The sequence below is a fragment of the Carassius gibelio genome, chromosome B17 (genome assembly GCF_023724105.1).
Source record: "Carassius gibelio isolate Cgi1373 ecotype wild population from Czech Republic chromosome B17, carGib1.2-hapl.c, whole genome shotgun sequence".
In the NCBI taxonomy this organism is placed as follows: Eukaryota; Metazoa; Chordata; class Actinopteri; order Cypriniformes; family Cyprinidae; genus Carassius; species Carassius gibelio.
The window spans coordinates 7998161-8014169 of NC_068412.1; the positions used below are offsets into that span (position 1 = coordinate 7998161).

Here is a 16009-nt window from a genome sequence, read left to right on the forward strand (position 1 = left end):
AGTCTGTCATGGAGAAAAAAAAAAAAATCTCTGAATGCTCCACATGAAATTTTGGAGTTTCGCCCTTTTTCTATCGTGTTTAATGATTTTGATTAATATGCACAAAGGAGAGAGAGAGCAAGAAGCGCTCGTGTTGTTTGAAGACTGTGAGTGCGCGCGCAGCTGGGGCTCTCTCTCGTACGCGCCCCGTCAGGCGCAGCAGTCATTCACCGATCAAATAAGGCTTTGACAGCCGCCAAAAAAAAAGATCAATGCAGAAAAATACAGGTTATATAATGTTGGACAGAATGTTGATCCGGCCATCGCGTATATTCAGCGCACATAAGGTAAACGTTTTGCAAACGTTTTTTAGAGAAATAAAAACAGGTCGACGAATCGATGTGCATATTTTTCGTCGACTTATTTTTTGCGTCGACGTCATCAATGACCTCGACGCGTTGTCCCAGCGCTATACCAGACTGTTTCTTAAATATGAATGTGGTAGTTAAAAATTGCATTTGGAAGCAATGTTAGGTCAGTAACACGGTCACCACCAGTTAAACCATAACACTGGTAATGTTATGCCCGTGAGCATGTGCTCTTGAAGCTCCACACTCTACTGAAAAGGGTGTTGAGAGCACCAGCTCATTTTCATTTAAAGGGGACAAACACAAAAAACAGCGCCTTATACCCTCATGCCTTATACCCTCATACCCTAAAAGTGGAAATTTCAACAAGCTATAAAAATTATATGTGGGGTATTTCGAGATTTGAGAACTTCACATATACATTTTTGGGGACATCAGAAAATGTTGTTTCAATGTATTCGAAGTCGATCAAAATGTCATTAGTTGCTTAAATAAATAAAAAATCCACAGGAAGTGGCGAAATCACATAGTCCGTGATAGTGTTGTCAAAAGACCCGGTACTTCGGTACCAAGTCGGCACTAAAAAATGAAAATGTGATGGTAGCAGGTTTCTTTAAGTACCGGTGGTACAGAGGACCCGGGTCAACCTGGTTCTTGACACATACTGCGCTATTATTTCCGCGAAGCAGAAAACGTGGACGGAATCTCAAAATCCAGTCATGAAAAGGAAACTTACATTTTAAAATGGACAGTCACGGAATTTGTCAAAGTTAGCATAAATTAATCAAATCTCCATATGGACCAGTATCTGTAAATGTTAAGCCGCTCAAGTTGGTTGAAATATGAATCCTATATGTTCTGCGCATCTCTGTGTGAATGAATCAATGGCAGAGACGTGCGGGTTTGTTTACATCATAGACTGAAGCGCGTGACCATCTCAATGAAGACATATATACATAAACATCATCACCAGAACTGTTCCGAGTCACTTTACAAGCATTTTACTGTTTCATTAGAGTAAAACCAGTGTCAATTTACAGGTATTCATGGCAACCCGTCAAAATAAAAGTTCATTTTTACATAAAGGCATTGTGCTAGAAATATTACTATTATTTAGTAGAATGTATGTGATACTGCTACTACTGTTGAAAAAAAAAAAAATCAACTTTATTTTTTAAATAAATAAATCACAAAATATTTCTTCCAAGTTTTGATTTTAATATCAAATCATCTTTTTTTCACCAAAAAATTAAATGTGTTTAAATTTCATTAATTAAAGGACAAATTAAATTTGGGTGAAACTTGTTTACTGTTTTTCGTAATTATATTACTTGTAGAAAAACTTAAACACAATTGTAAATAAGTATAAAGAATGGCATTGTTTTATTTTTAGTGATAATTATTATTTTTTTTAATTAGCATATTTCTGTATTTTGCTTTGCTACCGAAATTTGTACCAAGAACCGTGGATTTTCACTGTTATCGGTACCGAATACTGAAATTTTGGTACCGTGACAACACTAATCTGCAATGGACAGATAATTTACAGCTGGTCTTTAATTACAGTACATCCGTCAGGACATGCAAACATCTGTTCTGATCATCAACTTTAAAAGTGGCTTATCATTTGAAAGATGTAAGTAGCTCGCTCTAACATTAACCTAGAAGAATATGCCCTAATTGGAGAGAGTTTGTGTGGAAGCTGAAATAATTGCACATTACATGGTTTATTAATATAAACGTGATTAGTCAACTAATAGTTTAAATGAACGACTATTAGTTGATCAGAAAAATCTTTAGTCGAGAGCAGAACTAATGTTCAGCAAAATCTAATTAAATCAAATCAAAATAAATCAAATAATCAAAACAGGTTAACATTTTTCAAGAAAATACTACTTTAGTCTTTCCACTTAAATTTTTCACATTTAATTCAATGAGTTAATTCTAATCTATTTGTAATTATTTGTGAAATTAACTACCAATAAATGAAACAACAGTCCTGCTATTATTATATTTTTTTTTTTCTTCAGGTGTACTAATACACAAACATTTGCATCAAAACTAAAATACAATTTGACCTTAAAGAAAGTTTGTATGCTAGCTATTAAGGCAGTAGACAGCAAGGCAGCTCACTGGGTTTTGGAAAGCAGCTTTTCTACAGGTGATTCTTTTCACACAAAACTGCAATTTGTGTTTCTGCAATCACAAACACACACTACCCAAACCTTCACTTTCATCGTTTTCTTTTAGCTGAATCACAGAAAACCTAAAGGGTTCCCGACTTTGTTCGTCAGTCCAAAAAAATATCCAAGAGATGGATGATGTAGGTGCACACAGATGGGAGATATGCTGACTGTCGGTCTGAATGTCCTGACAAGTATCACCCTTCTAACCTGTGCTTAGGTTATATCCCCGTCAGCTAAAGTTAACATTGAACTGCATCCAAAATGATGCTGACTAAATGTTTATCACCATCATCGTGACAGGAGTTTGTTAGCATGACACTACTCAGCATGCAAGCAGTTTGGAAAACTCTTTGGTAGAAAAGTCGATTGCTATGTCCTTAAAATATGGTAATTTATACAATAATCAGAGGTTTATATGCATTGCTCGTCTTCTAATCCATATGCCTGTACACTGTACAGTAAATCATGCATAAATTTAAACAGACATGCAAAGTAAAACCACATACATGAACAAACACACACACACACAGAGTGCCGAATCATCACTTTGTATCATCAAATGAAAGCATCTTCTGTTGAGGAGGTCTGATGGGCTTGCTTATAATGAAACAATTCTCAGAAGATAAAGTTCATGAGGCTCAGTGTAGAAATGACCAAAGCAAGCAGGAAAATACAGCAACAGGAAGGATTGTCTTTTTTTTTTTTTACAAAATTAGTGTGAAACGGCTCATTGCCTCAATCACTGCTTATGTCATACAGGAATTTGCACAATTAAGGTGATATTTGGTTTTGCTCCTCTGGTATCGAAGAGCAAACAACAAAATGATATTTTCTGAAACTGAAGCCGACACTGCACCTTAAAAAAAAAATGTTCAGCCCATTTCCTTAGTGTACCTCATTTCCACTGCACAAGACTGCACCCTACTGGTTATCAAACGTGTCTGCAGAGATATCAGGTACTCCATATCAGCATCATAATGATGTAGAGCTCCATATCTGTCAGATGAAGGATGACTCACTGAGATGGTCATATAACTCCACTGGCAGGCGTATGAAATAATATCATAAGAGACAATGAATGAAGATGAACAATCTATTTGAAATAGTCAAAAGGATCACTGTGCAGTGCAAAAATATTTTTTAGAGGCCAGTGTAAAGCAAAACAGGTCTAAACAGATGACAGTGAACAACAAGTTTGCTATTTCCCAAACTCTTTTCCCACATTTTCTACCTTTGTTTCCTATTGTCAGTGTTGTTGCTTGGCAACAAGGCATATTTTTATGGCTAAACCTGCTCCAGAAGGTTCTTCACAGACACGAAAGTCTGCCAAGCCTGTTGTTACGACGTTATCAGATGATTTGATGTTTGTTTCCCCGCACTGACGATATCTCTATTAGAGTGTCGGTTGAGAAACAAAAAAACGAGCTAAAAAAACCCATCTCCTGACTGACGAGCAATGGACAGATGCCCAGAGAAAAACACTGGCAACAAACAAGCCGCACCACTGGCAGAGATAACGCGGGGGAAAAAATGAAGGATGGAAAACTCTGGCTGCCTCACAACAGAGAAGAAAACGGCAAAGGTTGAGCATGACGCCAGTTCCTATATTATGTTCTGGCAGCAGAGCTGATAAACCCTTTACATGCAAACAAAGCTCTCTGACTAACGCCCTACTAAAAGGCCCGCTGAACTGAAATGCATGCATTTTACAAAAGTTTCAATAATATCAATAATTCAGTGACATCTGCTGTTTGTGAGGAGAATGACGCCTAGCGGTGATGCTCTGCGAGTGTAAAATGAGTTTATATATATAAATATACACTTCCTCATGCTATATGTTGAACATTTTAAAAACATGTATAAAACAACAACAACAACAATAATAATAGTATATGTATTACCAAATATAAATATTGTAAAACATTGTCATTCTGAAATAATGTATTATTATTATTATTATTATTATTATTATTATGAGGATGTTATTGTTATTTATATATTATACAATAATTATAGTCACTGTTATTATCTAATGCACAATAATTGTAAAATATTGTATTATTTAATATTTTCCTTTTTATCTTCGAAACTGGTCTACTGGAGTAAAGTAAACGTGTGTAGTACTTCCAGTGTCACATCTCCAAAATGAGAAAGTAGGTTTACAACAAATACTTGAACAACAAAGAAACCTGGATTTCAATTGGCTTTGTTAAGTAGCCATAAAGAAAAAGACAAACCCTAAAAGCGGGGTTGGCTCCCAGCTCCAGCAGACACTTCACTGCAGAGGTACACAGATTCGAGGCGGAGATGTGCAGCGCAGTGCCAAAGTCAAAATCACTGCAGGTCGCATCCACCTCTGAAACCCAACAGACCACATACGGACATCATCACGCAAGCACTTGAGTTTGCCAAGAGATTCAAACAGCAATTTTGATTCCCACTGTCTTTCCATTATCTCTACTCACCTCCTGGCTGTGACGCCTGCAGAACCACACAGATGAGGGGAGGGACGTCGAAATATGCAGCGTAGTGGAGAGCGTTCATGTTCGTCCAACGGCTGCGCAAGGACGGCTCGGCTCCCAGAGACAACAGCTGACGGGCGAAACTGGCAGCACTCTCAGCGTCACCTGAAATCAGAAGTGACTGTCATATCGGTTCCTGTGCTGTGCTGGAGCAGTGATCTGTCCTTGAGATTTCTACTAAAGCAAACTATCACAAAGAAATTAGAATTTTCTTTAATTAAATACAAGCTCACCTATTCCTGGAGCCCCTGCCTTGCAGCAGTAGTGCAATAAAGTCATGTCAGTAAGACCATCTCGGTCATTGACACCACAGCCTCTTTTCAGAATCTACAGAACAAAGAAAAACTCACTTCAGTATCAAGGACATAAAGCTGAAGATTTCACAATGACAGAGACGTCTCATAACCCGCGGGTCGGGTTGGGGCGGGTTAAGAAATTGGCACTCTATTGCGGGGTGGGTCACTAAAAACTAAATAAATTTTAAAAAAAAGTGTGCGGAATTTAGTGATGGACATTTTGATTATTTCAAGGATTCATTGATTTTCAGTTCGTTCACCAAAAAGATTTGTTCACTGATTCGTTCAGTGACCATTTCTTCAAATTATACACAAATACGCCAGCAGGTGGTGAAAAAAGAGTGTCTTATGTGTCATATCTTAAGTCAACGAACCTATTTACTTGGCAAAAACTGATTTGGATTTATTAAAGTGTGTGCATGATCGCATTAAATACATAGTCTCAATAAGTTGTTTAGATGAACAAAGCGTAAGGTTTTCTTGCATAATTAAACATTTTAATTGTTTGGTTCACAAACGAGAAGATCGTATTCGTTCACTACATTCAACAAATCACATGCTCCGTCACATCTGGAGTAACTCTTTGACAGGATGAAACAGTTCACAGAGCTGTTCACAAGCTGCGCATGCGCTGCTAATAACGCCGAGCTTGCGTGCTGCTGTGGAGGGAAGAACTTCAGTGAACGAGAAATATAAGTCAGTGGATTACATGAACGAGAACAATTCGTTCACCTAAAATATTAGTTCACGAACGAACCATCACTAGTACAATTCCCTATAGCCTATATTAAATATTTGGAATATATATTTTCACATTTTATTGGGTTCTTTGATAGGGTCACAATACGAAGGTCTAAGTAGCAACGTAACTTCCAGTGATGTTCCCAATGCGTGGGGCGGGTAAAGAAATGTTACTTTATTTGCAAGGTGGGCTGGGGCAGGCCAAAATTTTTTTAGAAAAGTGTGTTAGCATCACTAACACACTGTCTGCAAAAAATAATATTTCAGTCAACAGAGCCTGACACTCAGGGTGGGGGAGTGTGTGGGTGTTTTTTTAATGACAGCTGCAAGAAAACATGAAATTAAAATTGACCATGTTTAGATGTTAAATGTCCCTGGCCTTGTTGCGCACAATTCATCAATGCATGTTTTTTTTTTTTTTTTTTTTTTTTTTTTCAAAATGTAAATTCATTTCCTTTCATCTGAACATTTTTCAGGAAAATTAAACATACCAAATAGATTTTTGCATTGTGGTGAATGGTTCTTGTGTTAATTAACATTGCTTCAGTGTTGATAGGGTGTTCTGATTGTTACCTCAGCCCAAATCTTTCAGTTCTGTTCAAAACCTACGAAGCTGCTTTATGCAGACAACATAAAAGAAAGAGCTATTGAAATCTATAGAAAAAATAAAATAAAATATTTGATCCAGTTTGTATGTGCTGTGATTTTTTACACTTAGTAGTGTAGGATACAACTGGGGCCATGAGTACAACAGGTGCATTTGATTTACTGTTCTCTTAAACCACAAGATAAAAAAAAAACTTTACTGCGGCCGTTTTCTAAACAAGCACATTACAATGCTCTTGAAAACTTGGCTGATTCTCAATGTGATCCCTGGCATATTTTTTATGGCATATCTTTGTTGCATATTAGAATTATTAAAATTACCAAATATATTTAATTTAATTTTATTAGTTTTTTCAAAGGTCTGTTTTTCAGTATAGCACAGGTCATAGTTAACATTTTTTTTTTTTTTTACAAAAAAACCTATGAACATTAGTGGTGGGAGAAAAGCTCGATGCATCGATGCATCGCGATTCATTATCTAACGATCCAGAATCGATTCTCAAAAATTCAGAATCGATTATGTGTTCAATTCAAATGCGAGCGCTGTCAAGACGTGACCAAACAAAAAAGACGGTGATGGACGACCGTTCATATGCTGGTGAATTAGCTTCGTTTAAGATAAAATGGACAAACTACGACCTGCACCATCTCATTTAAAATTGGATGTGTGGCAACATCTTGGATTTTCTGAAGACACCGAAGGTGTCGTTAATAAAAGCCATACTGTTTGTTCCACTCAGAGCTGGAGAAACAGCATTCTCTTCCAATCACGAACACTCCCGGTTACATTCAAAGGACCCTGGATCAAGTAGCAAAGCTTCCACCGAATTCTGAAAAGGCAAAACGAATTACCCGATCAGTGGCGGGTTTTATTGCCAAAGATCTGCGCCCGTACTCCGTTGTGGAAAACCAAGGATTTCGCGCGACGTTACAGGTACTTGAGCCACGATAAACTTTGCCCCCGCCTCGTTATTTTAGTGAGACGGCTGTCCCCGCACTCTACAGTGAGTGTAAAGATCACATCTTAGAATCCCTAATTCTCCCTGTCATACAAATTGAGAACTGTTTATTCTTAATGATTGTTCATTGCAATTGTATGGCTTACCATTCATTCAGAGTTTGTTAATCCTGAAAATAACTGTTATTAAATTAAAAGTATTGAAAAATAAATATTGATAATCATTTTTAATTTGGCAATACTGTCAAACAGATATTCTAACTATATACAAAAAGCATAGTAACTCCAATTTTGGTTAAAATAAAAAGTTTAGAGTATTTTTTGCACAGCAGGATAATTAATTAAGAATCGTTTTGGGAATCGGATCGTTCCTCCCAGAATCGGAATCGGATCGAATCGTTAAGTGCCTTAAGATTCCCACCTCTAATGAACATGTCAATGTATGGTATGTGATCTATAAAGTGCCCCCTTTTGTTGGTGTAAAAATGTCACATTGTTATAAATAACCAGTTGACTTCTCCATTAGTTGACATGAAATAGCACCTTATAGATAATCACCACATTTATAATAAAACCATTGTATTTAAAAATATATATTATACTAACCATAAAAAAAAAAAAAATTTGCTACAGAAAAGCTATATTAAATGATTACGAGATCTCCTTAATGCATGGTAGTAACCTTTATTATTTTAATTAATTATTCTTAATGTATTTTTAAAATAAATAAATTTTTCAATAAATACAGTTATATAAAAAAAAAAAACTTTACTGAAGTTATTGTTTTGAATCAGTATTAACCAAATTAAGAGGTAAAAGGCCTCCCTCACCACTATCTGAAATTTAATTGGTAAAAGTTTGTTTGTTTATTTACATGTTTCAGGTAATGCTTGCTATTTTATTTAACATATTTATTTATTTATTTAGAATAGGACTTTGGTCATCATTTTTATGGTATGTCAGATGATAATAAATAAATAAATAAATAAATAAATAAAAATTGTTTAGAAAGTAAATGTATTTTGGGTTTCATTCAAATATACATCATTACATTTCACTACATTTCATCTTTAAAGACCATGAGATTGAGACTCAGAAGAACTCTGACCTCGTTGCCAATGACACTAATATTCCGCTGAACTTGGGGAACCCACTGTCTGAGAACAGCGAAGAGCTCGGGAACAGTGGTCTGTGGATCCAGCAGAACCTCCCGACACAGAGGATCATTTGGGTCAAAGAAAGAGAACTCTGCAAAACAGAACCATCAAATCTTTAAGATCTTTAAATGAACCTCGGAAACTAAAAAATCGGCAATGTTATCAATATAAATGTATATTTAAATACCTATTCATTTTGATGTATGCCTGCTGAGCATTCCAGAACACTATCACTCAAATTCAGTTAAACAGCTCAGTTTGAAGCGAATTAAAGTGAAGTATGAGAGTGAATGAGAAGCGAGTACAGAGTGGGAATGATGTATCAGTGCTGACAAGCAGAAAATTGGAAAAGATTTTCTGTGACCTTGTCAATACTTCACTTTTACAGCAGCTTAAGCAAAGTCCACAATTTAGGGTCTAAACCTCACTTCATAAATAACGCTACACTTCAGAAAACAGCTAAATAAGTTGTTTGTTTATTGGCCAGGCTGCCTTCTGAAGAAAAAATGTAAAAAGCCATCGCTGTACAGCCGCAGACAGAATTTGATGAGATTAATAACCAGAGTGTCAGCATTTTTGGTGTGACCTACTTAAAAGCTTGCACGAGAACATTTTCACAGGAGCTTAAATGTCAAGATGAAAGCGAAACGACATTTCATGTGAAACTCGGTAAGTGTTGCACGTGTACAGACCCACACACTCACCACAGTCTGAAGGCATGGGTGCCGATGCCACCTGATGGATCACCGGTCTCTCAGAGTTACGGGAAATAATGCTGTACCGTCCCAGGACACAGTCTCCTTCTGAAGACTCCCTCAGCACATCCTCCTTGGTCATTTCCCCTTCACCACCTAAACACAAAAATATTCAACAAAAACATTGATAGAAACATTAGAAAAAGGCTTAAAAAGCAATGGCAATGAAGAGTTACCACAAGTGTAGTTTACTTTGCTCCAACAATGCAGTGACATTAATAGATGCTATGCACAAATTAATCAAAACTATAAGTTTGCGGTCAGTAAGATGATCTTGATTACTTAAAGAGATCGAGAAAGATAGTTGGTTGTTGTGAAGAACATACGCAAGTGTGAATAGCAGAGTTCCTTTTTTTTAATTTTCTATCCAATGTCTAAGCAGAAACAATATGGCAAATGTATCAAATTACAACCATGATACATGGCATAAGCATTAATATTGAATGAAGATTTTTCCATTAACAGATTTTCCCCGGACCTTCTTTTCTCTGTAAATAATGGGTGCACGCTAACGTTGAACAACATAATCACTAGTTAGCAGTCAGATGTCTGTATGCACAAAGTCACAGATCCCTAAACAAGACTTAATCTTCAGATGAAACTTTTTTTTTTTGTATAAGCATGTTTTAAATTTGAACACGCTCCTCAAAACTACACAACATTATGCACAAGAAGCTACAAAAGAACACAGACACAAGTGGAATGTACAAAATATGGTGACATAATTTTTTAAGTAAATATAATGGGAGATATATTGTGTCACCAAAAATTATTGAGGTTGTGTACATATATTGTGCAATAGGTTGATAAATGTATTATTGTGACAGGCCTACTAACACTGTCTTCATTAGAGTAATTATTGTTGCAAATGTTGATATACATAATTAACTAAGATCAATTTGATTAATAAACATATATAATTAATTCCATTAAAATGAAAATTGTCAGACCGGGTTATTAATAAAGCCATCAGCTGCTGAGCGCAATTTACAGACATCATTAGCCACAGTCTCATTCTGGGCCACAGCAATTACAAAGCTGCTTAAAATATCACACTCACACAGCTTTGGGTGTAATAAAAGACCCCTTATTCTGCACCCAAAAAAAGGAAAACACAAAGAACAAGGAACACTCAACACTCACCATTACGGTAGTCTGACTGTCTGTTTTGCCTTTGCTCAATAACCGCCATTTTGGTAGTCTGTCCTTTTACAAATTTCAGCCAAGGAAAACTTTTCAAGTTGTGTATCTATGCGCTGTCTGGTTTAAACCCTGCCGTCACTGGCCACTTTCCATGGGGCTATTCAAGAAACACACCCTCCTGAAAGGATATGGTTACTCTTTGTGTGAGATAAATTTTCTTAGATTATTTACTAACTATGAGGAAGAATGGTCAATAGTTTTATAACGGATCAGTGAGGTCCAACAGTCATTCACTAATGTATGTTTATAGTCATAAAAATGTGGGGTATATTATGCGTTTCAAAAACAACATACTAAAGTCACTGTGGACTTTCAGCCTGCCAGCGCACTAAAACACAAAGCTACACCCATGTGACTCATGATTTGAATGAGCTTTGCAGGTGGCACAGTAAGTACAAGTTGGCTGGTTCATTGATATATGCAAATAATACAAACATACAAATAAAAAGTAAATAGTTTGCTACGAGTTTTTAATTTGTTTTGAGTTCATAATTTAAGCTTGACAGACGAAATAAACTTCTATAAGAGGACGAAAGAAGAAACTCGAATGCCATGTATACAAGCTAAATTGAAGTCCAGATTTAAGTCTAAAAATGTCAATTCTATCACCACTAGGCTATTCAGCATTATGTTGTTGAGATGTTACAAAACAAATAAGCTTCCTTTGTGGAAGAAAACATGGAATTTTTACCAAACAAGAAAGTCAATGGATTTCAAGAATGACTTTTAAAATATCTGACCTCTGTGTTCTACAGCAGAAAGAATACATCTGTAAAACACTTCCACTTATCCCAGAAAATAATCTTGACTGCAGCAGCAAATAAAAACAACATAAACTGAAAGTTCAAAAAAATAAATTATGTTATCATTTATTTATGTCAACCTTATGTTCTAAACTGGTATGACTTTGTTTTGTGGAAGACAAAATGTGGAAAAAAATTCTAATCGACACCATATTCACCAATACCGATATATCGGCGACAGGCTTATATCGACTGATAAAATCGTTGGGCTATAATTTTATTTATTTCTTTTTTGAAGATAGTCAATGGGATTAAATTATATTTCAACACCGCTGACTTTTAAAATTTCTACTTTTGTGTTTCACAGAGGAAAGGAAGTTATACAGGTGTGGAATGAGGGTGAGTGAGTGAGAAGTTAAAAACAAAAACATATATATATATATATATATATATATATATATATATATATATATATATATATATATATATATATATATATATATATATATGAATAATCCCCTAAAGCAGTGGTTCTCGATCCTGGTCCTGGAGAACCCCCAACACTGCACGTTTTTGATGTATCTCTTATGACACACACACACATTTGAGGTTTTGGAGCATTGATCCTCAAATCACTGAGCGAGATTCCACTTTCCCGCAGAGTTTAGCTCTAACCCTAATCAAACACACCTGAGCTTGCTAATCACTGTCTTCAGGAACATTAGAGGGCTTTTACACTGGGCTCGTTTGCTGCGGTCCGAGCCCGATTGTTCCCGGCGCCACCCGCAACGTTGGTCTGCTTTCACACTCAATAGTTTTATCGAACCCAGATGCGTTTGCAGTTACCTTACGTCATCGCAAACGCACATAAGCATAATAATTAATTTATATTCTTTAATTTTTATTAATTTAATTTTGACTTTTAGGAGTGTGTGGAATCAACCTCGGCTCTCTCGTGAGTTGAGGAAACAATGATATCGACAGTAGGGCTGTCACTTTTAATTCGAAAATCGATTGCACAATCGATCGGACCAACCAAAAAAAGTTTCGAATATGAAAATAGGGAATACATTTTAACCAAATATGTGCTCTATTAATTTTAAAATAATTAAACAATAAAAAAAAAATTACATGTAACAAAACTCAGAAACAAGCAGAAAAAGAAAATAAAGAATTCTGAAAGTGCAGTATGCCTTGCGAAAGCTAGACAGAAAATACCAGCAATTTTACGCGCCTATGAGACCAAGTGACATAGAAAGTGACCTCTTATGCTGCGTTCACACCAAACGCGAATAGAGCGGTCTGGCGCGAATGATTTCAATGTTAAGTCAAAGTAAAGACGCGTTTACGCACGTCTGGAGGTCTCGCGGCGCGGTAGATGCGAATTCGCCTCATTCACGCATCTAGTTACAGGAGATTCTGAGTTATGAAAAGGACCATTGCAAGCTGACAGCGACCGGCTTCTGTGGTGGAGAATTGACAGTAATACCCCCACCTTGCGCAGCTGTACCTGAGTGTCCCTGGGACATCAGTGCGATCGCAGCGCGTCTTCTCGACAGCTGGACATATAGTGAATAAAAAGCGCTCTGCTTCGCCTAGCCTAAGTGTCGGTTACGTTCAATAAAAAGCACACATGGCCTGTTCTCAAGTCCATTTAAAGTTTCATTTTTTTGAACATTTGTTTGAAATGGATTGAATCATTATTTAAAATAATCTTGGGGATTTTTGAATTGCCTAAATCATAAATGCAGCCGGGTTGAAGCCTGCAGTGATGTTTTTCTTTTGTTATGGCAGCCGTCCCCTCTGCATATATATTTTTTCGAGAATGTTGCACTTTTTACAATCGATTCAGTTAACACTTATGTCTTAAAAATCAAAATGATTTTTTCACAAAAGTGACAGCCCTGATTGACAGTGTTACACATGCGGGATACTTTACTTCCTGAACAAGTGCGCACCCAAGTCCGTGTTGCTTGCACATTCATGCGAACCGCGCCACATCTCGGGAGCAACCGAACTCAGACCACCTTCTCCTGGTAGTCTCGGGTTCGGTACCTCAGTGCGCACCAGGGTCCAATGACAGCGTTCACATTAGCGATTTTTCAAGCGAACCATGCCCCACTAAACTGCCAGTGTGAAAGCCCCCTTAGAAAATCGCAGGTATGTTTGTTTGATTAGGGTTGGAGCTGAATCTCGCAAGCCAGATTTGAGGATCACTGTCTTGGAGTCTTCACTAATAAGCTGGTGAGTTGAATCAGGTGTGTTTGAATATGGAGACATCTAAAATGTGAAGTGTTGGGGGTTCTCCAGACCCTGGATTGGGAACCACTGCCCTAAAGAAGATAAATGTTGAAGATATATATATATATATATATATATATATATATATATATATATATATATATATATATATATATATATATATATATATATTCAATGTACATTTATACATAAGATGCTCATCTCCTCCTCTGACAAACTGTGCCATCATTACCTTTACATGGCAACCACTAACAACCAAGAATATTTTGCAATTATGTTCATTATAAGCAAACAACATGCACAGCGCCTGCACAGCAAAAAACTCCCCAAAATGAGTGAATACTCTTCTAAAAGATCAGAGGTTTTAAAAGCAAAGACAACAGCATAATAGTGAGCAGACTGCTAAATGAGTAACAGAAAAGGTAAGACATGACAATACTGAAGTACAAAACCTGACTACACAAAGACAGGATTTAAGTTACATGTTACATCTGTTACATAAAAGAGATTTATATGTATTGAGAGCAGTTTTTGTGACTAGTGCCTTTGTTGCTTTGATAGTCAGGTCAGCTGGGCCACTCTACTAAACTTGAACAATACAGATTTTGGGAAAAGGACACAAAGATGATTCCAAATGAAATCATTCCAAATGTAACATAGCTATAACATTCTAGAAATGTTGCTTTTAGATTGTATTTTTACAAGTATAAAATAATGATGTTACAGGGAGAAAAAACTAATAGAGAGAACATTCTCTGATGGATATTTTTGGTTGTATGTATGTAACGTTATGTATGTATTTTATAATTATATTATTTGAAAGAAAAATAACAATTAAAGGTACTTCATGGGCATTTTAGCCAGTCACTAAGCAACTATATTACATTTTCTTCGTCTTCCTTTTTAAACACAAACCTGCCATGATAATACCATGGTAAGTCCATGATACTCTGTAAATTTAGCAGCGCATCTCTCTTTTCTTCACTTTCGACATCAATTTACCATGCAACTTCCACTTACAGAGTACTTTTGTAAGGTTTATTTTTACAAGATGTGATGTTTGTTGCCAAAACTAACGTATTGCTTGTGTTTCCGGCTGACCAAAACACCTTTCAAGTAACGTTAACACCATATTACATAACACACATATGGTTTATATGCCGTGGATCAGCAGAGCACCAGTCCAGTTTAGACTGTTATCACAAAGACTGCATAATTGCATGTATTTGCCCCGCACGATTATGTTCGTTTACTAAACAGAACCTCTCTAGAGTTATGCAAATACTGCAACAGCTTGCTTGTTGAAGGGCCATGCATCATTTCATGAATCGATTGCATTAAATGCACATCAAATACAGGCATTAGAAAGTCGAAATATTCTGACAACAGCGACTAAATACCTGTCTCTTTATGAAATAGAAAACCGCAGTTTCTCTCTTTGGATCGTCGGCTTCGTGAGTTTATCTTCTGGTTTCAGCGCCTTCGACATGGTCAGGTTCACTTCCGACATCGTGACGTAATACACGCGTCACTCAGCGTAGGGGAAGATTAAAAAACCTCGTTATTGGATCTGTAACGTTGCTATAATAATAATAATAATAATAATAATAATAATAAAAATAATAATAATAATAATAATAATAATAATGGCTTCCATTGTCCTCATTTGTAAGTCGCTTTGGATAAAAGCAATGACTTAATGTAAATGATAAGAATAATACTATATTTTATACTACACGTTCATTGATCACCCAATGTAAAACTAAGACAATTTAGATGTGAATTGTATTACAACTCCTTTCCGAGGATAACTCAGACTGTTATTATTATAGAGATCGTTAAAATAAAAATGTAAAAAATATATAAGATTAAAAAAAGAAAATAGAGATGCACTTTTATATAAACTAAACCGTTGATTGAACATAAGGAAATTTAAATGCGTAAAAAAGTTATAAAGTTATTTAGCTAAAATGCATTTTATTTATGTATTAATTATTTATTGTGCCCGTGGTATTATGCACATTAGCAACACTGATTCATTGTTATAGATTTTACTGTCATTCAGCTCTTAAAATGCAGCGACAAGAACAGACATGTGCACCATTTGTAAACATGCATTTATATTGAGAGATCTTCAAGTGCTATCTGTTATTCAGTTTTCTGACAGGCTGTATCTTCTAGAAGGTTTCCGTGATGATGACGGAGTGTGTTTTCCTGACACTGTTCATTGAAT

At 36.1% G+C, this 16009-nt stretch overlaps 1 protein-coding gene across 2 annotated transcripts in view; it reads right to left on the reverse strand.

Moving 5' to 3' along the window:
* LOC127976423 (CAP-Gly domain-containing linker protein 4) overlaps positions 1–15338 on the reverse strand; it is a 53103-nt gene extending 37765 nt beyond the window's left edge. For both annotated transcript variants that reach the window (XM_052580829.1, XM_052580828.1), the window contains exons 1-6: positions 15177–15338; positions 9518–9664; positions 8765–8904; positions 5289–5382; positions 4999–5160; positions 4771–4889 (exon numbers count right to left, since the gene is read on the reverse strand). In XM_052580829.1, the coding sequence (XP_052436789.1) occupies positions 4771–4889; positions 4999–5160; positions 5289–5382; positions 8765–8904; positions 9518–9650 (648 nt within the window). In that variant the 5' untranslated portion in view covers positions 9651–9664; positions 15177–15338. The remainder of the gene's footprint in view (positions 1–4770; positions 4890–4998; positions 5161–5288; positions 5383–8764; positions 8905–9517; positions 9665–15176) is intronic.
* Between the last annotated feature and the right edge of the window lie 671 nt (positions 15339–16009).